This window comes from Hyaena hyaena, unplaced genomic scaffold (assembly GCF_003009895.1).
Source record: "Hyaena hyaena isolate Hyena2069 unplaced genomic scaffold, ASM300989v1 scaffold_281, whole genome shotgun sequence".
NCBI lineage: Eukaryota > Metazoa > Chordata > Mammalia > Carnivora > Hyaenidae > Hyaena > Hyaena hyaena.
Window position 1 is genome coordinate 1290766 of NW_024080914.1, and position 25249 is coordinate 1316014.

The 25249-nt window shown below is 51.7% G+C and overlaps 1 protein-coding gene across 1 annotated transcript; it reads right to left on the reverse strand.

Annotated features, from left to right (window-relative positions):
* Positions 1-7020: 7020 nt before the first annotated feature.
* On the reverse strand, positions 7021-21857 carry LOC120241365 (Fc receptor-like protein 6). Its single transcript, XM_039246422.1, has 10 exons — positions 21803-21857; positions 16419-16439; positions 14775-15041; positions 14070-14354; positions 13646-13924; positions 13155-13295; positions 9888-9953; positions 9173-9244; positions 7226-7257; positions 7021-7149 (listed from the first exon to the last, which is right to left on the reverse strand). Exons 1-10 carry the CDS (start codon positions 21831-21833, stop codon positions 7021-7023), a joined length of 1323 nt encoding a protein of 440 aa, XP_039102353.1. The 5' UTR covers positions 21834-21857.
* Positions 21858-25249: the final 3392 nt, after the last annotated feature.

The window sequence follows — 25249 nt, forward strand, 5'->3', positions numbered from 1 at the left end:
GGTGGCCTCCCTGGTTCAGCCTGCTCTCTCCCCATCCCAAGCTAGGAGTGCTCCTCCTGGGAGCACTCACCCCAGCCCCTGTGCACCAGGCTCACCCTTCTGGGCAGGGCATGCTGTAGCCAGTGGGCTTCCACCTGAGCAGCCGGAGTGAGGGACCTCCTCCCCCGAGCCCAGTGCCAGCCCCGTCTCTGTCATTGCCCTCAGCATGCTGTCTTGTAATGGTTTTCTTGTTTCCACGCATCTTTTGCCGGCAAGGTCTTCACCTGTTCATGCCCGTACTCCCCTCAGTGCTTGGCACACTATGGGCATTTAATAATCACTTGGAAAGGAGTGCATAAATTCTGCACATGGTCACAACCCTTCTCCATGAGGGTCTCATTGCTGCCTGCTAGGGGTGGGGCCGTTTGAACCCAGAGCGAGGTTAGTCCCTTGCAGAGGTCATGAGTGCGAGCCGGGACGGGAGCCCCATCCTCAGGAGCGTGGGCCACTTTGCCAGAGCTTCCTCTCCTCCCCCTGGGTCTCTTCTCACTTCCAGTTGTGCGGCTTCTTGATCTGGGGAGGCTTTTCGGGAAGATGAGGGGAATTCCCGAGTCCCAAACATGACTTGTGGCGTCCGGTCCAGCAGAACTCCTGTCCTCTGCTTGGGACCCGACCAGGAGCAAGGCAGCCATGGTGCTGGGACATCAGGAGGTTCTGGGGTAGGCCTCCTGCCCTCTGAGTGCAGAAACAGGGTACGCCCAGGACGAAGGTCCCCTGCATGCGGGCACGGCTCTGTGCAATGGGCAGCACAGGCTTCTCAGTGCAGAGGGTGTGGTGGGGAGGAGGCATCTGTGGTTGTGGGCAGGGGACACTTTCCTAGAAGGTGGGCTTCGAGCCGCACCTTGAAGATAGGCATGATTGGGGTAGACACAGGTAAGGGACGAGCCAGAGGCTGGAAAAGGAGAGCCGAGTGGATGAGGCCAGGCAGGGGGAGCCCCAGGTGGGCTCCTGGGACGATGAAGGAGGGCAGGGAGGAGCCAATCAGGGCTGCTGTGGAGTTTGAGGGTCAGATTGCTTGCATATTGGCTTAGGTATTAGGTTTTTGTTCTGGGGGCAGCGCTCTCAACCTCGCTGGGCTCAAAGCCGTGGGGACTCTGGTTGAGTGGGGCTGGGAGGGGCCCCAGAATCAGGAGTACCCAGCACGCGCCCCAGGAGTTTCTGCCGCTGGTGGGCCGAGGGGAGGCTCTGAGAGAGGGGATGTGGCCCTTGCTGAGCTGAGGGCGGCTGGCTGGTAGAAGGACGGCAGGCGGGGCAGGTTGGCAGAGGGAAGGGGCCTGGATAGCAGCCGTTGGGACAGTCCTGGCTGGACTAGGAAGGAAGTCCCCAAGCAGAGAGGAAGGGACAGGGCTGAGCTGGGCCAGAACTCGGATGCCACCTGGCTTTGGGGCAGAGAGGCCAGGGGAGGGGCCTCATTCATGACCCCGTTGCGAATTCCATCCTTCTTCATCAGGTGTTTATTGAGCATCTACTTCCGTGCCAGGGGCTGGGAGCACAGACATGAAAGGCATGGCCCTGCCCCCGAGGACTCTGCAGTTTGGAGGAGGAGATGGGCTACATCAGCTGATGATTACAGTCGGCGTGGTAAGAGCAGTACATGTAAGGGCTTATTGAGAATGGGGTCTGGGGCATGGTCAGTACTCGGAAGAATCTTAGCCGTGGCTCCTAAGTGGCTGGACAGGGAAGAGAGGAGAGCAGGTAAATGCTGATCAAGGGAGTTCAGGTGTGAGCAGCCGCCTCTGCCGGTCCCAGACTGGAAGCTGGGCGAGGACAGGGTCAGACCCCTACACTTCTCCCCTTCCAAGCCCCCCACCCCTACTCCCCGCCCCTCCGTTGATGGCCACGGACAGGCTTCCCAAGCTACAGTGCCCTCCAAGTCTGGGCCAGTCCTCAGGGGTCATGCCTGGGATGGGGAGGGTGTGAGGTGCAGGAGTGGGGCCGTGGTGGGGATGTGGGGACGCCGAATTCCCACAGTGCAGACGGTGGGTGGTCATACTCCGTCCTCACCAGCGTGGTCCATCCAAGCAGGCACTGAGCTTCGATCTTCCCTGCATTCCCCACCCCTGCCCCCTTGCTCTTTACCTACAGGGGGACTTCAGGGAGGCTGGGGGAGGGTGAGGAGGGGGTTGGGGAGCATCAGTGGACATTCCACCCCCCAAAGGGAAGAACTCCAGGTTGTGTGGCTGCAGGAGAAAGCTGGACAGGGGCAGCTCAGGCCGGGTTGGGTCTGCGGAGACAGGCTCTGCCCCACTGCCGATCACCGCCTCAGAGCACGCTAATTACCCTGCCACGGGGACAGCGCGCTGGAGTCACTGGGCTGGGAGTTCAAAGGCACCACTCCCACATTCCTTAATTAAGAGAGCAGCTGGCAGCTGGGCCCTTCTGGGAGTCGCTGGGGCTCCGGGCTGTGGCTCCCTCTGCACCTCGCCCTCAGCTCCACCCCCACTGCGGGCAGGGGAGGGGAGCAGGTGTCCCCAGTGACCACATGGGCCGCCTGTGCTCCGTTCAGGGCCAGTGGAATCCAGGGGAGGCACCTGCCCTGCCCTTTCGCACTTGTCGTTAATTCTCAACCTGGCCTGGGCACAGAATGGGGTCACCCAGAAGAGGGGAGAGGTAGAAGAGAGCCACAAAGGGGGGCAGGCAGGCAGGGAGGCAGCAAGGAGGGGCATTCAGCAGGCTTTTTGGGAGCTGGGGTGGGGGCAGGGGGCAGAGATGTTACCTGCTGAGGGGTGGTGTGGGGTGGGGGCTGAGAGGCCAGGCAGGGCCCCACCTAAGCCCCGTCTTCGTGTCTTTGCTCACCTCCTCGGTCCCTGTGGGGTGGACGTCTGCCTGCATGATGGGTCAGCTGACCCTGGGCCACCAGGCACTGGCTGGCCCCAAAGGCTGCCCTGGGCAGGGCAGCCCATGCACACACGCCCTCCCCGGCCAGTTGGGCCAGCAGGAGCGTGCTCGCATGTGTGGAAACAGTGCACCTGACCTCCCCCCAGAGGACACATTCACACCTGCGGGCACAGCCCTGAGCTGCCCTTTTAATATTTATGTGGATGGTGCCTGTCTTGCCTCGCCCTGGTCCTGGGCTTGCTGGGGACAAGGGGCAGGGAGAGGAGTCTTTGATCTTTGATGCATGGGAGCAAGGTGCAGGCAACACGAGATGGAAGGTGGGAGAGAAGGAACAGCCCACAGGAACTGGGGGGGAGGGTCCAAGGCTTCGGAGGATTTGCTTTAGAGCCAAAAACATACTTTGCCAGAGAGCTGAGGGCGGGCTGCGCACATGACACAGGCAGGACTGTGCTCCATGGGGGCAGCGAGGGAGGAGCTGGGATCTCATTCACTCATTCAGTCATTCAGCAAACATCTGCGAATCCCCAGCCTGTGCAGGTTGCGGCGGTGAGCAGGTGCATAGAGCACTCAGCGGGGCCTGCGAGTGCAGGACTGGGGCAGATGGGGATGGTGCTTTGGCCAGTCACCACCCACTGGCAATCTGCAATTGGGGGAGGGGCAGAGAGAGAGAAAGGGAGACACAGAATCCAAAGCAGGCTCCAGGCTCCGAGCTGTCAGCACACAGCCCCATGCGGGGCTCGAACTCAGGACCTGCTAGATCATGACTTGTGCTAAAGTCTGATGCTCAGCCGACTGAGCCACCCAGGCGCCCCCTGCAGGGCTGTTTAGCAGATGCTCGTTTTGGTAGAATTGTCCAAGACCTTATTTTCTAGCCAAATAGAAAATAAACCTATAATTGAAAGAAACCCCAATACCTGCAACCTGCCATGCTCCAGTTTAGTTATTTGCATCTAAAGCATTTAGCCACGCACAAAGCTGGGCCCGGTGTCTGAAGGCCCCCACGGTGAAGCTGTCCAGTGGACGGTCAGACCCAAAGGGGCCAGCAGAGGCAGCTGCGAGGCCCCATCCTCCCTCAGTCTCCCCAAAGGGACGGTGGCTGCCTCCACACTCAACCTGGCCAGGCCAAGGCCAGGAGTCCTCCCCCCCACCCCCACCCCCCGGCAGCAGGTGGTTTCTCTTGCTTACTGAGCAGGTGATGTAGCCCCACAGAGCCCCTGTCCCTAAAGCAGGCAGACAAACTCACTGCTGCTGGAGGTATGTTTGCATTTAGCTCTTTGAGAGGAAAATGGCGTTTTCCCGCACAGAGCCTTGCGGGCAGTGGCGCATGGGGCTGGATGTGCGGCCTTCCTTGGTGTCTGCAGGGTCTGTCCCCAGAGACCCGTGACGGAGCCATTCTCCTTGCCACCAGCACTCTCCAGGGCCAGCAGCAGGCTCCTGCCCCCAGCACTGGCAGTGAGCCCTGGGGCCACCTGCTATCAGGCAAGCCAGCCTGAGTCTGGGGTCCCTTCTGAAGGTTCTGCTTTCTCTACGGGTTTTTTTAAACTGTATTTATTTAGTGTGTGTGTGTATGTGTGTGTGTGTGTGTGTGTGTGTGTGTGTGTGTGAGAGAGAGAGAGAGAGAGAGAGAGAGAGAGAGAATACAGGAGGGGCAGAGAGAGAGGGAGAGAGAGAGAATCCCAAGCAGGCTCCACACTGTCAGCGCAGAGCTCAATGCGGGGCTTGAACTTACAAAGAGTGAGATCATGATCTGAATGGAAACCAAAGATTGGACACTTAATGGACTGAGCCCCCAGGTGCCCCTGTGTTCTCTATGTTCTTTTGGGGGATTTTCTTTGTCTACAATTCTCTTTTTTTTAATTTTTAATGTTTATTTATTTTTGAGAGAGAGAGAGAGACAGAGTGTGAGCGGGGGAGAGGCAGAGAGAGACAGGGAGACACAGAATCTGAAGCAGGCTCCAGGCTCCAAGCTGTCAGCACAGAGCCCGACATGGGGTTCGAACCCACGGACCGTGAGATCATGACCTGAGCCGAAGTCAGACGCTTAACTGACTGAGCCACCCAAGTGTCCCAGTCTACAATTTTCTGAGTAATTGTTCATTTTTAAAAATCCTGGCCTGTTCTTTTCTAAACTAAGGGGAATAATTTTTTCAGCTGTGCCAATATAAGTGGGGTGGGGAGGGATTCTGGGGGAGGAGCAAAGTGTCCTGGAGGCCAGGCCATGTGTGTGGGACTGAGTCTGTGTGTGTGTGTGTGTGTGTGTGTGTGTGTGTGTGTGTGTGTAGATTGGGACTTTTCACCCATCTGGGTCAAAGGAACTGTTTTTCTTTATTTTCCAATCCATTGCGGGCCTATACTTTTGTAGGATACACTAAAAGCCACTTACTATAAAAAGAAATAAAAAGTGGGGCACCTGGGTGGCTCAGTCGGTTAAGCATCCGACTTTGGCTCAGGTCATGATCTCACAGTTCGTGGGTTCGAGCCCCGTGTCGGGCTCTGTGCTGACAGCTCAGAGCCTGGAACCTGTTTCCGATTCTGTATCTCCCTCTCTCTCTGACCCTCCCCTGCTCACGCTGTCTGTCTCTCTCAGAAATAAATAAAACATTAAAAACATTATTAAATAAAAAAGAAATAAAAAGAAACATGCAAAATATAAGCCCTATTTTTTCTGACTATATTAAACAAACAGAATTACTCTGTCAGATTGCTACAAAAGTGTCCAGGTTCTTGCTTTTCATTGTTCCAAGCATCCCGTCCTGGTAAACACCGGGCCAGCATCGCTGGTGTAGGGCAGAGAGCAAGAGGCCTGAATTCCCAGGGAGGGGGCGGTCCGTGGGAAGGAGCAGGCCAGCTCCTTCTGGGTCCCCGGCATCAGTGTCTCCTTCATGAGCTGTCCTGTCTTTGACTGGACTCTTTACAAGGGGCATAGCCCGTTTATAGGGGGCATGGCAAGGCTTGGCTTCTACGGGTACTTCCTGATTGACCAGCGAGGACCCTGTGCTTCTAGATGACCTGACATGTGCTTCTTGGCCTGGCAGACAAGAAGCGAGGGAGTGGGGCCCCGGTGTACTCTGGATGCAGATTGGACCAGCGATGAGTGACATGGGGAGGAGGAGGAAGAGGCTGGGGAAGAGGAAGGTCAGGTGGGGGAAGAGAAGGAAGAGAAGCCATAGGGAAGTGAGAAATGCTAACACAGATTGACCTAGTAGTGCTCTGGGCCCTCTTGTTTTATCCAGTGACACTCCAGAAGGCGAGTGGACAGGTATTCCCATAAAGTTTGCTTGGAGGCAGACCAGGCCTTCTAGACTTTCATGTGCATAGGAGTCGCCTAGAGATCTTATTTAAATGCAGACTGAGATTCAGCAGATCTGGGGGTGCCTCTGAGTGGCTACGTTTCCATTAAGCTCAAGACTGGACCCTGACTGTGTCCAGCTCTGGGTGCCCTGGCCGGAGCTCCCTGAGAACGTGGACCTCTTCCCAGGAGAGGCGGGTGTGGTGGGTGAAGTCCAGCTGGGACCTCATTCTGTGATCGGGGAGCAGGGGCCTGGCAGGAACTGGGGCTCGGAGGAAGAGCAGAGATAACGAATCCTCCTAGTTACTAGTACAGAACTCTCAGCATCAAGGGGTGTGGACTCCACAAACCAGACCAAACCAAACCATCGGGCACTACAAGCAACTGGTATTGGTGAATGACATTGATAGGCTTCTATTAACAAACACGTTCTACAAGCATGCATCTTTGTGAACATGAGGGGTAACTGAGTTTTCTGCTGTGCTCCGCACATGGGGATTCAGGGCAAGCCTCAGTTCCATAAACTTTGGAAACGTGGGAGCCTGGACGGGCTGTGAACAGAAACAGGTTGCATGTGGATTCCAATCCTTCCACTCATGAGAAAGAAAACCTCTGGGGCTCCCATGTCCAGTCCCCTCGTCACCCGTCAGTGCCGATGTCCATGCCCCCATGCTGCCTGTTCTGCTCAGAGATCATTTAGGTGCTCCTCGCATCTCTTGGGGACCCTGGCCAGGACGCAGGGCTCCCTTGCTGCCAGGCTCAGGGACTGGGGATCTGCAGAAGGGGCTGGGGTTCCCGCTGGCCTCCTGGGTATCACTGGGGGCCATGGGTGGGTGGTGTTGGGGAGAATCCCATCAGTAGAGGAGGACCTCTTCGAAGTGACCAGGGAGAACTCTGTGGGCCCTGCTTCTCGGATTCGGCTTCCTGGCTGGAAGCTCACCAAGCCGCGAGTGTTTCACCTCCGTGTAGATGACAGAAGTGTCCTATGGGAGACGCGGGTCAGGATCAGGAGGCAGATGGAACATAGAGGGTGGGGGGAGGGCAGGGGGTCCAACTCACCTGAGTTCCCGAGGCTGAGGCAGCAGGCCGGGCTGCAGGGGAGAGAGAAACACTCGGGTTAGGGTATCTGGCTCACCCGTGCACCTGCAGCCCGCCTCCTCCATGTTGTCTTCTCTTACAGAGCACGGACCAGCCCAGGGAGCGCTGTACCCCCTTACACCTCTGGGGACCCCTCATCCTTCATCCAAATACAGGGGGGCCCAAGAATCAGGAGGTCTGGGTCTTCCCAGCTCAACCACAGCCTAACTGCAGGCCAGTCACTCAGCCCTGGGACCTTAGCTTCCCTAGCCAGAGAGAAGGGAGGTGGTGGTCACAGGGATTATAATGAGAAGAAAGAGACATGAGCGTATCAAAGATGCCTTTAAAGCATCTACTGCATTAGACAGTCACCATGCACCAGGCAATCCTTCAAGTGTGAGGATTATATTTATTATATTCATCTCACACTAATCCTGCAAAGTAGAGCCGATTGATTCCTTCTCAAATTAAGGGGAGAAAACGGCGGCTCAGCGTGGCTAATACTCCCTACGGTCATGTCTGTAAGAAGGGGAGCTGTAGACAAATATCAAATCTTTGTGAACGTGAAGCATTCTTGCAACGATAAAAGATCCAGCACCCCCTTCCTGTGACTCTTGGAATACAATGGCCTTTCCTGACTTTGGATTTCAGGACTCCTCACCCTCCCATCAGGGAAAGCCTACCATGAGCTGGGAGTAAGCCACCCCTCCCTGAATCATGCCTTCACCTTGTTTCCCTGCTACAATGAAAACAGCCCCATTTCCTTATGAAAACTATATTCGGACATTGGCTTCTTTTTCTTCTTTCTCATGTTCAAGTTCCCTTTGAACTCTCCTCTGAAATGACCTGTGCCTACCTGTGCCTTCCCATCTACCTGGCCATGCTTGGGTCCTGGGGAAACTGCCCCTGAGCCCAAGAGACTCCTTGTCTGTCCACTTTCCCTAAGTTCCCTTCGTGGGAAGGAGCAGGAGCCCCAGGCTGCTTCACACCCATTTTACAGACCAGGAATAGAAACATCCGCAAAACAAAAACTAAAAGCTTCCTGTTTTTGAATGTCTATGACACGGCAGATAATCTTTAAGGTGTTGAGAACCTAGGTTCCATTCCTAGGAATTTATAATGGTCTTGCCTTGCCCAGTTGCACAGTGAGTACAGAGTCCAGTTTTGAACTCAGATCTGACTGACTCAGAAACCCATATTCTTCCCATGATGCCACGTTGCTTTCCCTGGCCCTGTCATCTAATTCTGGTGTTTGTGGCTGGAGCTCATGGTCTTGGCTCCTCTAAGAGTTGGGACTGTCCTGTTGAGGCTTATACTCTGAGACAAAGGCAAGCTGTGTCGTTCTCTCTCTCTTTTCTTTGTTCCTCCACAGTGCTAAGAAAAAGTCAGAAAAACTCCCTAGTTAGGGTAGCAACAGTGGTGGTATGGTGGAGATGATGTTGAAGATAGTCATTATGGTGGACAACATAGTGTTTTTTCGTGGTGATGGTGGTGGTGGTAATTGTGGTGCTGGTTGTCATGGTGGTGGTGATGGTGGTGATGGTGGTGATGGTGGTGGTGGTGGTGATGATGATGGTGGTGGTGATGGTGGTGATGGTGGTGATGGTGGTGATGATGGTGGTGGTGATGGTGCTGATGGTGGTGGTAGAGGTGGTAGTGGTGGTGGTGACGGTGATGATGATGGTAGTGGTGGTGTCGGTGGTGATGATGGTGATGGTGATGGTAGTGATGGTGGTGAGGGTGGTGGTGGTGGTTGTGGCATGGTAGTGATGGGGTGGTGGTAATTATGGTAGTGGTAGAGGTGATAATGATCACTATAGTCGTGGTACAATGGCAATGTTGATGGTAGTGGTAGTGATACCTCACTCCACACCTAACACTTTCCCTTTACATTAGCAAAAATGTTCAGTTTCATCCAAGAATACTCACCTTTAGTCTCCCGTGGGGCTGTGTATACTGCAGAGTAATCACCATCTTCTTCATTCTCATTCTGCCAATGAACTGAAAGAAGGAAGAGGCTTGATTAGGACCCACCCACTCTCCCACCTCAAGACCCCAGTGTCCTGAAGAACCTATGGAGGGAAGCCAGTCTGGGGCTCTGTCTTGGAGGTAGCTGGGAGTGGGTGGCAGTCATTAATGTGGGATAAGCATCTTGGCAGAAGGTGCCTGCTCCCACAGCAGATTCTAGCAGCTTCACCAGCCCCAACATTGTTTAAACTAGAGGTTGGCAAACTTTTACCATTTAGAAGAGTCAATATTTTAGGCTCTGCAGGCCATACAGTCTCTGTTGCCACCACTCAGCTCTGTAGTGTGAAAGAAGCCATACACAAAACATATACAATGTTCTTTACAAATACAAAGCTTCACGGTGAACGAGATTTGGCCCATGGGCCAGAGTTTGCCAACCGGTGGTCTAACCTCTCTATGCCCTCCCTTCGGAGGTCGGGCTTCCCTCCTACCTCCCTGCCCCTCCACCAGCTTCATGGCACTGGCCCTCCAGCTCTCCCCAGAAGCCATCCATTTCCTTCCCTGATGATTGATTCCTGAGACTTGGGGCTCACAGGGGCCTCCTTCTTGCTCCCCTTCAGAGGCCCTTCTCTGCCTTCAGGGAGAGACCATGCATGGTCCTCCTGGAGGGACTTACCTTTGCCATACAGTGCATCCAGCTCTCCACCGGGGGCCAGGGGAGGATTCTGAGACGGAGGGGGCCCTGGGAGATAGAAAGGCACAATTCATTCAGTTCTCTGAGAGAACATGCTGGAAAGTGGGAGGTAGAGAGTCTGAGAGAAAGAAAGTCAGTGGAGGCTGCCAGAGGTCTGAGTCTGGTTTGTTTATGAGGACTAATTCACAGGTCTGGACATGGTTAATTTTTATGGGATGTTTCCTTTGAAAAATACCCTTGAGTGTAGAATGGCCCTATGGGAATCACAAACTGGGAGGAAGCAGGGTCAGAAAGGATAGGTCATGTCTCTTGCATGGAGAGGGCCCCAGCTGACCATTCAGGCTGCTTTACAGAAGAAGGAAAAGCTCATAACTATGGCCACCCACTGTGTACCAGACACTGGGTCAGGGAATTCAAATACAATGTCTGCATCACAGCACAACACCCTTCCCCGTAACCAGCACCTAGCTGGATGGCAAAAGAGCCTCCCCTCCTAACCCTTTGGGGTCTGATATTCTTTACAACCATCTTGCAAAGGTTGATGCTATGATATCATAGTATCATATGTAGTATTATGGAGGAGGTGACTGAGGCTGGGAGAGGTGACTTCTCCAAGGTCATACAAGGTGAGTGGTAGGGACAGAATCTTAATCCGGGTTTACATGCTTTTTCTCCACTAGCGTCTTCTAGAACTTTAAAGATTAGCTTCTAGGATAGGAACAAGGCCACATGTGGATTTTAGAACACCTGGGTCATGCCAGGAAGTGTTCATTAGCTCTGACAGCAGGAAAGCACCAGAATCACTGGAGCCTCCTATAGAACCAAGAGTGCATTTACAGAGACTCTGAGAAGCTCCTGGTTAATAACCAGGAGCTCACTCATCAGGGGCTGTGTTTCTGAGTCTCCATTCACTCAAGAACTCCAGGAATTCAATGGGCCTCTGTTTTACAGGAGGTGTGACAACAGGTAGTAAAATGAATGCTCTTAAACAAACAAATCAGAGCTTGTGCATCGAGGCAGGTGCTACTTTGAAGTGGGCCCCTTGCACAACTGCCTATGGCACTACTGACACCATCACTGGCCAAAATGTTTTGAAAGTTGCCTTCAGGGATGCAGCCTGTTAGAGATCTTTGGCTGTGGTGTGGTTTTTGTTTGTCAAAGAAGTGGACATACTATCTGGCAATGGTTAGGAATCTTCCAGAGCAGGGTGTGGGGAATGAAGCTGTTGATATACAGCTTTCCTTGGGAAGCTTTGGAATTGAGCCTGGAGGTGGTTTTCCATGTGACATTCTAAAGGTTTTGTGTCGCTGAGATCCTGAATAGGAGGACCACCACCAGGAGCCCTACTTTCTCCAGTGACAGGTTCCTTAACACAGTAGAACCCAGCTGATCCCAGGTCGGCAGTGGGGATTGAGTGGGGGGAGTGTGGACCGTGCAACGGCAGAATCTCCCCATGAAGAGGGATGTTCTTTCATTCCCTGTGAGAGGCTTCTTCCTCTTGAGGACCCCTCGCCAGCAACTCTCCCCCACTGCCTTGTCTGGGGATTGGGGGGGGGGGTGTGGGTAGAGCTATGCTGCGCTGCTGTCTCTAATGTTCTGACCCAGAGGTGATTGGATGGAAACAGAAGCACCTGCCTTACTGAGACCAGGTGAATGGCTGGGCCATTTGAAGGGGGCTTTATTGTAGATACAGGAATGCTAGACATCACACATCTTCAGTCCCTGGTCTGCTATTCTAGCTGCTTCCCCATGTAGCTCTGGGCCTGCCTCCATCTTTCTCCTACCTTAAAGCAAGGTAGCCTGCATGGGACCTTGACTCAGGACTAGAGGGAATCTTCATTGGACAAAGACTGATAAATCAAAATGAAGAGAGGAAGTTGGAGGCTGGCCCCAGCCCTAACTGGGGTGCTGGTAAGGCAAGGGAGTGGGTCCAGGGCTGGGGAGAGGCCCTTCCAGGTATCCTGGCTGGTGCTCAGGGAGGAATACTTTGATTTTGTGACTGGGTGGTCTTTCTCACTGAGTAGTCTGGCCCAGCTCCCGAAAAACTCATCACAAATCCCTTAACAGAAGGAGCTGCCGACTTGAATAAGTAAACCCAGCATTGGAGGTCTAGGAGAGCAATCGCTTTTTTCCCTTGGCAAGTGGAAAATAAGAACGCTGCCCCCGAGAGGAGGAGGTGGGGTGGATTTGAGTCTCAGTAGGTGGGTTTGAAGGCCTAGGGATAAGCTGGCATCAAATAGCTTTGGCACCAGTAGGCCTTCCCTTAAATGTGGCCTGAGGTAAAGAAAGATTAGAATAAGAACGCATGTGGAGCCACCCAAGGTGATGGCTGTGGGAGCCCACATTCCTGCCCCACCGTCATGACCATGACCGGATAGAAGAGAAGGAAAGTCTGTAATACCAAGGTCAACCGGTTACCTGGAAAGGCCATTTATCTGAACGCTTTCCCTTTTTCTTTCTATGGATCCCGCTACATCTGAAATCTAACCAAACGTTTTATTTTTCAGTGGTTCTGATGGGAGGGATTAGAGAATGTGTGGCAGGGGAAGGGGTGGCCTGAGCAATCTGCGTAGATAGAGGGAGACTGTGCTGGGCGCCCACCAAGTGCCAGCGCAACATGTCACGTGTCAGATCCCTGTCATCTCCTCAGCCGAACCCCCCACAACAACCCCGAGAGGGAGACACTTCATGAACTGGCCCAAGGTTGTGGAATTAGTAAATAGCAGTGTTGGCAGCAGGCCATTGCTCCCACCATGTTCCTTCCTGATGACTGAATGTCCACTGGTTCTCACCTCGGGCTCAGCGCTGGACAAGAGGGGAGACACAGATGCACCCTGGGCTTCTCACCCCTTCTCTCTCCTCTGCTCAGCAGACTAGAGCTCTGGTGAGCTTCATGACTGAGGGTTGGAGGCCTGCGGTGTCCCTGCATATTTGCAGCCACAGATTGTCTTCTGAACGTGAAGGAATCTGATGGACCTTGCGTTTGGCTGGTGAGAATTCCTCTGTTTGTGCCTCCATTCATGCCCAAGCGTGCAGTTGTGTGTTTTGCACATCATCTGGGTGACCGTGTGTGTGTTTTGGAAAGGTCCCTCCATGGACTACTTTATGTGACATATCAAGAGAAGTCCCTCCTCTCACCCAACACCTTGGGGAAGGAAGCAGCTGGCCCCATTAGGCACTGGCTTTCCAAAGACTGGGAATGCCTGGCATAGGGATTCAGCCACCAAGAAAGCCGAAAAGGTTACTGACCAGGTTTTCTCCAGGGTCTGAAGTAAGCCAGAAGCACCGTGGTGATGACCAGCACGCCAAACAGGCTCACGGACAGCCCAGGAACCAGCCAGTGGGGACTGACGGGGGCAGATAAGCCCTGAGTAGGGGTGGCCACGAGTGCTGAGGATGAAATTCAAAATTATACCCCAGATGGACAGGGAAGGCAGAATGGCTGGCATCAGGGGGACTGCATGGCCTGGGGAGCTTTGCAGATGGAATCAGAGATGGCCCAGAGGACACCAGCATGGACGGGTGGCACCACCAATGGCCATTACCCGCCCCCACCAAGGATCTCCTGTTTTCCCTCCAGGTCCAGTTGGCAGATACTGAGCAATGTCCAGGCTCAGTCATGCAGTGCCTGCTATGGGCCCAGCCTTGTGCAGGATGTGGGTGGGGGGCACACAGAGGGGTGCAACCTGCCCCATGCCAGCTTGCTGTGGCTCAGGGCCTTGCTGGGGGACAAGACGTACCATCCAGGGAGAATATCTTGGGCTCACTTGTCTCTCCAGAGACGTAGTTCTCTGCCCGGCAGGAGTATCTGGCATCCTGCTCTGACATCACGGTGACGGGGAAGGAGGTGGCTCTTCCATAGGGAGATGAGATGTTCCCTAGGATCCTCCCGTCCAGGTAGAATGAGTACAGGATTGGAGGGGAGCCCTCCTGGGCCTCACAGAGGAGCTCCACCACGGCCCCCACAGCAAGGCCGGTGGGGCCAGGTCTCAGGGTGAGTAGAGGCTGGGACACAGGAGCTGGGGCAGCACACAGTGGGAAGGCTAGGCTGTACCACCCAGGCTCCTGGCCCTTCCTCCCCTGGGGACCCCTCCCCACAGGTCCAGGGGTCCCATCACCCAAAGCCCAGGCTCCTGGGGAGTGTCTCCCCTCCTCCCCACTCACCCTGCACCCTGACCTCCAGCGGGGGGCTCTGCTTCTGGGTCACACCACCCTCAGAGGTGGCCTGGCACCAGTAAAGCCCAGAGTCTCCCTCCTGGGCTCCTGGGAGGGAAAGCTCTGGGTGGGGGCCCCAGTCCTGCAAGGTGCTCTCATCTCTGTAGAAGGAAAAGAAGAGCTTCAAGGCCGACTTCTGGGGGTGCAACTTCGTCTGGCATCTCAGGGTCAGCGGGCTCCCCTCACAGAGCTCGGGGGAGGGGACAGCGCTCAGCACAGGAGGCGGGAACAGCTCTGGGGAGACGCGGGCCCAGGCTCAGGGGGGGCTCCTGAACCGTGAGTCCCCAGAGGCCACGGTCTAAGCCAGGGCACATCCCAGCTCACAGCTCCACGCGCCGTGGGGGACACTGTCATTGTGTCCCAGGACCCGCCTCCCAGCTGCGACCCACACCTGCCAGAGCCTCTCTGGAACCCTGAGCCAGAGCCAGAGGGCCTTAGGGTCAGCTGGTCCCCAGAGGGGAAGGGTCTGGCCCAGGGCATCCCCCTCTTTCCCTGGGCTCTGGAGGCACTTGGACAGCAGGATGGACGTCCCAAGTCCCTGTGGTCGCCCAGCATCAGGTCTGCCAGAAGGACGGCTGCCTGCTGAACTCTAGAGACCAGATCCCTGAGCAGCACCCCACCCCCACCCCCAACCCCCCTGAGCTGGTGACTCACCTTGGACTTGAACCATGACCATCTCTGAAGTTTGTGTGCCCAGGTGTGGGATGTAGCCCACCTTCCCAGAGCAGCTATAGTGGCCGCTGCTCTCCAGTGTAGCTGTCCCCATGAACAGGGACCATCTGGTCCTGGGCTTTTGGAGTAATTTTCCGTTTTTGTAGAACTTCACCCAGGACAGGGCCGTGTTCTTCCATCCGTGACATCGCAGAGTCAGGGGGTCTCCCTCAAACACGGGGTCTGGCGAGGCTCGGAGGTACAGCCAGACTGTGAGACACGAGAACAGGGTCGCCCTGGAGCACTCACCGCATCGGCTAGTGTTCTCCCTCTGCCCCATCCCTCCCCCAGTCCTCCTCCTGGGGACAGACTCTGCTGGACAGCACCTGCTCAGCTGTCCCGCCCCCCAGACCTTCATGTGAGAGAGGCCAGGGCCGGGGTCTGCTTTCCGCTCTGCTCCCCCTCCTCCCCTCCTTCCTCTCCCTGCGTCTTCTCTTTGGCCATCTTCCCTTGCACTGCACCTCCGTTCCTTTCACATCGTCTTTTCAACGTTGCCAAGCTTGGGTCGAGTTGAATTCCTCCCATCCATTGTCCCACCTCCTTCCTGCTGACCCAGTCCTCACCTCCCTAGACCCGTTACTTGCCCCCAGGCTTTTCCAGCACAAGCCTTTCTGCAGTGTCTACCTCTCAGAGCAGCTGCCCCTGCCCGCCAGCAAGCAGTCAGACAGGTGGATGAGGGCTCGAGCCACCTGCCTTCCTTCTCCAGCTTCCCCGGCCTCCATCTCCTCCCCCAGCAGGGAGCTTCACTCCCACCACAGTTGTGGGGAGTGTTCTGTCCTGTCTGTCCTCATTCCTAAAGACATTCTGTGGCCTGATGTGGACAAGAGAGGAGCTCCTGGGGACACAGCCTGGGCCTGTCCCCAGGCCGTACTTCTTTGACAAGCCAGACACCATTGGTCCCAGACAGTCTCAGGAGCCAGGCCTGATAAGCTGAGAGCAATAATGAGGGATCAGATGGGGACTCCCAGTATATCCTGCCTTTGTCTGGGTCTCCCTGGGTCCTCAGGACCCACCCCTGAAGCCTCAAGGAGTGACTCATTGATGAGCCTTGCTTTTCCTCCTGCTCTGTCAAGAAGCACTGAGCATGGGTTTGAATTCTTCCCAGGAGCCCCCACTGCCTCCAGCACCATAGAACATGTCCTTGGAGGTCAAGATGTTCATAGGTCAGAGTTCTTCCTACTGGATAGAGAGCTCCGTGAAGGTCAGGATGGACCAGGAGGCAGAGGGAACTGAGGGTCAAAGCCGCTGTCTCTGAACATACGAGGGATGGAAGGGAGTCCGGGCCTTGCTGAGTGAAGAATACAGGAGCTCCAGACCCACTCTGAGGGGAGAAGAGGGGCCAGTGCCACGTATAAGGGAACAGGATGAGGCCCAGAGCCATTTGCTGGGACTTGAGTCACCTAGAACTATTCTCAGCCCGAGAACAGTGGAGTCCCACGTCTCATTTCTGTCTGGGCGTGAGCCAAGACTCCCAAGGGATGGGCCTAGTCTGCCACTCTGAAGATGCTTCCGGGGTACCCGGTGGCCCATCAGTTAAGTTTTGGCCCAGAGACACACTTGGAGGCAGAAGAGAACAAAACAACTCACCAGTTTGCCCAACACAGGGAACTGTAAGAGAACAGAATGATAGAATTAGGAAAAATAATACAACTTTTTCACAAGGAGGTCTGTCACCTCAGAAATGGGTGCTCATATCCATTCAATAAACCAACCCCCCAGCCCCCTAAGCACTTACTCATCCAATACCCAGACACCCAGCTACTCAGCCACTCAGCCATCCAGCCACTTAACCACCGAGCCACTCAGTCACTCAACCACTCACCCACCCAGCCACTCAGCCACTCAACCCTCCAGTCTCTCAACCATCCAGCTCCTCAACCATCCAGCCACTCAATGTCTCAATCACTCAGCCACTCAGCCACCTCACCACTCAACCACCAAGCCACTCAGCCAGTTAGCCACTCAGCCACTCAACCACCCAGCCATCCAGCCACTAAACCATGCAGCCACCCAGCCACTCAGCCATCTAGCCACTCAGTCACCCAGCGATTCAATCACTCAGTCAACTAGCCATTCAACTACCCAGCCACTCAGTCACCCAGTCCCTCAATCACTTAGCCACGCAGCCACCAAACCACTCAGCTTTTTTGTTAGAACCAGTGCCTGGAATCCTCTGCCCCCATCTCAGTTCAAATGTCACTTCCTTAGGTCTTTCTGGGGCCCCCAGTTGAAGGAATTCTCCTCAACCACTATTACAACACCCCATTGTATTATCATCAGAGCACTTATCTCTATTTGAAATGATCTTATTCTTTAAATTGCCTACTTATTATCAGCTGTCTCACTCTGTCTAGAATGTAAGTTCCATGAAGGTAGAGACTTGTTCACTGTTCTGTCACCTATGCCTAGGACCCATGCCTGGAAGAGTCTGTGTTCAACAAGTGTCTACTGGATAAATTCTTTCCTTTGTGCCCCACCAAGTGGGGCAGGGCATGTGACGTGGGAGACACAAGAGTGGACTCTTGCACTAGTGGGTCCAAGCACCTCTCTGCCTTGCAGAAGAACTCAGAGAGCAGACTTGGCATTCCTGAAACCAATCTGTCTATGCAGCTCTGGAGAGTAGAGCCTGGAAGTGACAGTTGAGGGGAGTGAGGAACTCCAGATGAGCAGGTCAGATGGGATGCATGAAGAGGTGACAGACACACAGGCCAGTGCATCATGCACTGTGCTTGGACCTTTGTATGCGGCACTGTTTTTAAATGAATGAATTAAAAAAAATTTTTTTTAACGTTGTATTTATTTCTGAGAGAGAGAGAGAGAAACAGCATGAACAGGGAAGGGTCAGAGAGGAAGGGAGATACAGAATACAAAACAGGCTCTAGGCTCTGAGCTAGCTGTCAGCACAGAGCCCGATGGGGGGCTTGAACCCAGGAACCGTGAGATCATGACCTGAGCTGAAGTCAGATGCTTAACCAATTGAGCCACCCAGGTACCCCTAAATGAATGAATATTTGAGGAGCATATGTGGCCCAGGAAGAGAGGCCAAGCCACAAAATGATGACAGATGAGGATAGACAGGCATGAATGGCCCAAGGAATGGGGGCGGAGCACAACTGGACATGGAATGGTGGAGAGTATTCTAGACAAGCGGTAAAGCAGCCAGTGGTATTGGGCTGAGCACAGTCGGGCCACAGTCCTCCGGCACTTACTGTGTCCTTCACAGTGACATGTCCCAGGTGCTGTGCAGACATGGAGAGATGTGGGAATGGCTTTGGGAGGGGTAGGTGAAGACCCTCTCACCAGGGGCTTGAGATGCGACTATTTGGTGTGTTGAGCCACATGCTGTCACCTTTGCTGTCCACATGGCCAGGGACCCACATGGAGGCTTTTAGCTTCAATTTTCTGCTCAGCTAGGGGTTAGCTCAGCCACAGGCTTTCAGTGTGTGTAGAATTGAGTCTTTCTTGCCATCCCTCCATCTCCCCCTGTGTCCATCTAAACATATCTCTTGGAAACTTTTTTAAAGTTTATTTATTTATTTGAGAGAGACAGGCATAGGACGAGCCAGGAAGGGGCAGAGAGAAGAGGAGAGAGAATCCCAAGCAGGCTCCAGGCTGCCAGTGCAGAGTCGGATGTAGAGCTCAAACTCATGAAACCATGAGATCATGACCTGAGCAGAAACCAAGAGTCTTGACGCTTAACTGACTGAGCCCCCCAGGCACCCCTAAACATCTCTTCTCTGAGCTTGCTGCAGTGGGAAGCATGCAGGATTTGGAGTCACATGACATTAACTGGACTCATGACTCCACCTCTTTCTGTGTGAGCTTGGACAAATTGTTTAAATTCCAATAGCCTTCAATTCCTGGTTCTGTCTATACAGTGGGAGCCATAACAGTCATTTCTTCCTTACAGAGTGGTTGTGTAGATTACAGTGACCCACCACCTGGGAGAGTGGTTACTGCATTGACTGAAAGCAGAAAGGAGGCCTGATCTCAGAGTGACTAATACCTCACAGTACAGTGATGTCCCTCTTCCTTTTCCCTCCTCACCCGCAAAACACTTCTGCAGTTTCAAAGTGATAAGTAAATAGGAGTGAGGGCACCGAAGGTCTACAGCAAGAGAGGAGGCATCTAGAGAGCAGAGGGACACTTCGGATGAGCTTGCGTCCCCAGACCCCGTGAGACCTGGGAGCTGTGCCTGCAGAGACAGTGTCTGTAACGAAGGCAGTGGGCAGCAGGGTGTACAGAGGGGCTTCTTACAAAAGAGACCATGGGCTCCAGTTTGCTACAGGCTGAAGATGAGGTGATAACACAGCCAAGAGCCACCAATGAATAAGCTGCATAACAGAGTCCTGGACAATGGAGGCCACAGCCCTGTTGACCTTGGCACAAGTCAGGTCATGGTGGGAGGCAGGGGAAGGCACAGCGCCTGGTCCACTGACAAAGGGCATCGAGCCCAAGCAGACCAGGATGATGAGCAGAGCTGAGACTCCATTCCCCACTCGAGGACGACACAGCTGAGGAGGGACATAGTAGCCTTCAAATATTTGATGGGCTAAGCTTAAAAGGGGAGAGACTTCAGGCAGAAGTAAGACTAATTCATAGGAAATGAGAGAGACCAAGGAAGCAGATTTCTGCAAAGTGCGAAGGACTCTCTCACAGTCAAGCTCTAGCACACTGGGACACACTGCTTCACCAAGCTGTGTCTTCCACAGTGCTAGGCAGTAGCCATGACATGGGAGCCCAGAGACACCTGCCATGGATGGTGTGTGTGTCTACAGGTGGTGGGTTCCAGTTCTGGGACTGAACTTGGATAACACTTAGCTCAGAAGGAAATTAAGGTTCATCTCTCAAACTTCAAATATATCTTTAGTGTATGACCATGTCCCAGCACGTTCAGGACCAGGGCTCCTCGCCTCTTGAATCCCTGATGGCCAATAAGAGTAACAGGCACCATGTATTGTGTGAACATACCCCACCAGGCACTTTAAATAAATTTTATTTTCCAGTCTTATGTGATTAGAACCCAACCAGAGACCTGCTAGAGACATCCAGGTGGAATGGAGAAAGCATATGTCTGGAAGCAAGCGGACTTGGATTTATATCTCTGTTTTGCTCTTGTTGGCAGAGTAATTCTACACAAGTTTCTTAACCTTTTTGAACCTTAGTTTCCTCAATCGCTTAATAGGGACAAAAAAATACCCAGCCAATAAGATTTGAAAGGTTAGATGAGATAATGTGTGCACTACTGAGCAGGGTGTTTTCTGTCTCTCTGCCCACATCTAAGAGGAAACAACAGCTGTGCATTTATGGTAACTCTGTTCCTCCACACCTAGCCATGGGGTCTGCACCTTAGGCTGGTTTTCTGGGGTCCCCAAGCATCAAGCATGATCCTATTGAATTTAGGTCCTCCACCACGCTGTCCCCTAGTCAGCCAGTTTTTGATTCTCTTCTCTCTTTCTTTGCTCCTCCCCATCCCCCATCCAGATACTGGGCTCCAAGTTGGGAAGCACTTGGACTTTATCCAGTCAAGTCCAAAGGCTGTTCCTTTTACAAGGTAGTGATTTCCCCGTGATAGCCTTTCTTCTGGAATATTTCCAGGCACTAGGCCATCCTGATCCTGCCGTATGACCATGAGATCTTTTCCCTTGTCTGAATGGCCATTCATAAGTACACAAGGTAACAGGGATGTGGGGGAAGGATGAGCATTGAGCAGAACAAGGGTTTTCCTCACAAGGTCAAATGCCCACAAATTCTGTCCAGGAAGAGATCATGCTTAAGAATGGTTTGCTTTTCTGGTTCAACAAAAACAAACAAACAAACAAATGAACAAACACAAACAAACTATTAGGACCAAGTTTAAAATAAAAAGTAAGTCAACTCAGAAATTGTAAAATGAAATATATGCCCCGACTATTCCTTCTAAGTGTGGCAGGGTGATAGTCGCTGGACTGAGTTGAGTCTGGGAGACCCAGTGACCCTCTCCCCACTCTCATAATTCTCTACCCTTGGAGGACCAGTCCTTTCAGTCGCTGGTGAGGGTGACAGGTGGCCCCCGAGGAGGTGGGTCAAAGAGAGAGATATAGATCAGGAAGAATGGATTTGATTCTTTGAACCATCCCCAAGGACCAGTCAGACCTGAAACAGACCTCCCCATCCCAAAGAGAGAGGATGTAGGCAGAAGGGGGATGGCTAGTTTGTAAAGGGCTTGAGCAGCAAAGCCTCTTGACCTGGTGAGAAGCCTGGACATTGTAGAGTGATTCTAACAAAAGTGGAGGTTTCATAAAAATATATGTTTTTTTCTTCCAAAGTGTGTTTATGTATTTTGAGAGACAGAGACAGAGAGACAGAGAGAAAGCACAAGTGGGGAAGGGGCAGAGAGAAGGAGAGAGAGAAGTCCAAGCAGGCTCCACACATGGGTGCAGGGCCTGACACGGAGCTCAAACTAAAAAACCATGAGATCATGTCTGAGCCAAAATCTAGAGTCAGACACTTAGCCCACTGAGCTACCCAGGTATCCCCAAAATATATCTTTTTGTAAAAGCCCACCTTATATTGTTGAGCAAAATGCACAGAACTGTGTTCTCCCATTTCCCTGATCCCTCCAGCCCACCCCTGCCCAAAGCCTTCTTTTTTCTATAACTTTATTTTCCTTTTGAGTCAGGCTGATGAGTAACTTAATCTTATTTCATGGGGTAAACATGGGGTTGGGCCTCAGAATGTGATTTTCTGCCTCCCTAATTTAGCTCTGATCACTGAAGGCCTGCCCTGCTGAGTACCCAGGAAAATGGGATGGGAAACATCAGGGAGGCCCCCCACCACACCCCATATCTGTCAAGCACACCCATGTACACACACTCATCTCAAGCTCCAGCCATTAACCCACTTGAGCCTGGAAAGGTGAAATTAGCAATCCCATAAATGTCTTACAGTCTTTGGTGCCCAGGAAGTGAAGCTTATGCTCGGTGACTTACCGAAAAACAGCAGAACCCTGCAAAGCAGCATGGGGCCTGGCGTGGCGCAGAGAAGGGACACAGGTCCAACCGAAGGCAGACACGAAGTCGGGGTTGAGGGGAGAGTATCTGAGCCACAGGCCCAGGGGTAGGTGAATGACCCCTCTGACGTAGGTGGTGTTACTGCTTCATAGTCTATATAGAGGAAGTGGGGAAGACACTTCAAAAGTTCAAATTTCCTCTTTGTTTGAGGGGGTATTATTTAAGTGACTTTCTTCACCATGAAGCATGAAGGAGTCAGGGAATTTACTAGTAAGCGCTTTTGAACATTCTCCATGGCTTCGAAAAGCTCATGCTAGTGAACCAGGATGGGAGATGGCTATGGAAAGATCCAGAGACTACCGAATTTGTATGATTTCAACATCACTTAGCTTCGAAGGCAGCACAGTTCCGGATACCCTAAGATCTGTTCCCTACCTTGAGTGACTTCCAGTTCTCCAAGCTTCCTTCCTATCCAAGGAGAAATGTGTTTGGACACTGCAATAAGGTGGAAAAGAGGAATCCTGAAAATGGTCCACAAGATCATCAGAGGATGGTCAGAGGATCTCAGGAATTGATGAGGTCAGAGTAGATCCAGTTGGAGTTTCTGAATCTGAGGTTTTAAGACTGTCAGGCTATTATTTTGAGTACTATTCCTTGAAAAGACACCATTAAGAGAATAAATAGGCATGCCACAGGGTGACAGATATTTTCAATACATATGACTGAAAAAGGACCAGAATATAAGACTTTCTACAAGTCAGTAAGAAAAAGACAGACAACCTACAGGAAAAATGGGCAGATAATTGGATAGGTGTTTTACAAAAGCAGATATCTGAGTGACAAATAAACAGAAAATGAAGCTTGACTTCATAAATCACTATAGAAATGCAAAATTAAGCTAAATGAAACACCACTACATCCCCCATAAGAATGGCTAACATTGTTGATAGACAGCCAAGTGTTGGTGAGGATGTAAAGCAGCAAGGACTCTTGTATGCCTCCAGTGGGAGTGTAAATTAGTACAACCACTTTGGAAAACTGCATGGCAAATTCACCAAACGGGTTATATGAATATCTGATGACCCAGAATTTTTGCTCCTAGGTACATACTGAACAGAAATGCATATGTATTGACACCAAAAGACGTACCCAGGAATGTTCACAGCAACATAACTTTTAATAGATACAATCTGGAGGGGCGCCTGGGTGGCTCAGTCAGTTAAGCATCCAACTTTGGCTTAGGTCATGATCTCATGATTTGTGAGTTCAAGCCCTGCATTGTGCTCTGTGTGCATAGCTCAGAGCCTGGAGCCTGCTTCAAGAGAGCGTCTCCCTCTCTCTCTGCCCTCCCCTGCTCACGTGTTCTCTCTCTCCATCAAAAATAAATAAACATTAAAAAAATAGATAAAATCTGGAAGCTACTTAATAAGTCCTCAACAGAGAAGGAGGCCATACATCACCATCTCCTTTGAAAACAAAACATGTCAGTTTAAACTGAAGCATGGAGGGTTGGGTTAAAATCAGGAAGCACTCTCTGAGAGTAAGGTTTTTCTTGGAAGTCTTTAGGTGAGAAGTTCCATAGAGTCTGGAAAGAATTCAATGTGCTTATTGACAAAGACAGGCATAGAGGGTGTGAACTTTCTAACTTTTTGTGTTCTAGATTCCCTGATTCACTGAAAATGGGAAAACAGTCTGACACTGACAGGCAATTCTTATGTGACTCTGTTGATCGGAAGAGAGGTGCACTTGGTGAAGGAGTAATGTAGGAAATGGAAATCTTGTCCAGTCACCTTAAGATGTTAACATTTATACATTTCCCCTATTGTTCTCTTTCCACCAGATCTCTCTTGAGTTGTCTCCACCTTTGCTCAGCTGCAGGTCCAGAGTGTGGGGCAACAGCTCTGCAGGGTTGCAGCTAAGGTAGATGGGGCAACCGCAAACGGTCTAGCTTGCAAGTGCTTACTGTGCTTTGCATGCAGAACAGTTGAGGCCTCTACCCTAGCAGTTTCTACTTTCACCAGGTTCTAGCAGTTTGGGTGTGTGAACACTCCCTGACTTCTCACTCTACCCCTGAAAAGTGAGATGTTGCTGCAATTTTACCTTATTTTTATTTTTTAATGATTATTTATTTTTGAGAGAGAGAGAGAGAACAAGTGGGGAGAGGCAGAGAGAGAGGGAGACACGGAATTTGAAGCAGGCTCCAGGCTTCAAAACGTCAGCACAGAGCCCAGTGTGGGGCTTGAACTCATGAGCTGCAAGATCATGATCTGAGCCGAAGTTGGACACTTAACTAACCGAACCACCCACGCGCCCCAGATATTGCTGCAATTTGAAAGGTATTAGTGGAATTTGCTCTCCGAGCTGAGCTGGTTGCACACCATCCCTTTGGGGATGAAGGTGACCCCATGGGATGCTGGTAGGTTAAGAATTTTCCAGGACCCAGGCTGACCTTGAACTGAGATGGAGATAGTTTGGGAGAGAGGTCAAAACCCATAATACTAAAACTAAGGGAAATTCAGGGCTAAAAGGAGGTGGGGAGGATAATGGGGGAGGGGGATTTCTCATCCAGATGCAGTTTGTAGACTTAACAGACACCTATCAAGTATCCCATCCCCAAATGGCAGAATACACATTCTTTTCAGGTGCACACGAAACATTCTTCAAGATAGGTCACATGTCAGGCCACAAAACATGTCTTAATAAATTTGAGAAGATTAAAATCATATCAAGAATCTTTTATGACCATAATGGTATGATACTGAAATCAATTACAAGACAAAATTGGAAAAAAGCACAAACATGTAGGCTAAACAACATGCTACTAAACTGTCGATGGGTCAATGAAGAAATCAAAGAGGAAATAAAAAATATCTTGAGATAAATGAAAATGAAAATACAACCTTCAAAAATCACTGGGATGCAGCAAAAACAGTCCTAAGAGGGAAGTTCATAGCCAAAATAGACTTACCTCAAGAGACAAGACAAATCTCAAATAAACAATCTAACCTTCTACCTAAAGGGACTAGAAAAAGAATAAACAAAGCTCAAAGTTAGTAGAAGGGTTGGGAATAATAAAGATCAGAGTGGACATAAATGAAATAGAGACAGAAAAATAGAAAAGACCAATGAAACTAAGAGCTGGTTCTTTGAAAAGAAAACAAAGTAGATAAAACTTTAGCCAGACTCATTAAGAAAAAAGAGAGGGGCCAAATAAATAAAGTCAGAGGTTAAAGAGACGTTACAACTGATACCACAGAAATACAAAGGATCGTAAGAAACTGCTGTAAACAATTATATGCCAACAAATGGGACAACTAGAAAAATGGATTAATTCCTAGAAACATATAATCTGCCAAAACTGAATCATGAAGAATAGAAAATCTGAACAGACTGATTACTAGTAAGGATATTGAATCAGTAATAATA

Excerpts from the sequence above, each read along its gene's own strand:
- LOC120241365 (XM_039246422.1), bottom strand. The coding sequence starts at position 21,833 with ATGCTGCTTTGCAGGGTTCTGCTGTTTTTCG. Across the intron at positions 15,042-16,418 it reads TCCCTGTGTTGGGCAAACTG|TCTGGCTGTACCTCCGAGCC; the intron begins GTGAGTTGTTTT and ends CGTGTCTCACAG. Across the intron at positions 14,355-14,774 it reads GGTCATGGTTCAAGTCCAAG|AGCTGTTCCCGCCTCCTGTG; the intron begins GTGAGTCACCAG and ends GCGTCTCCCCAG.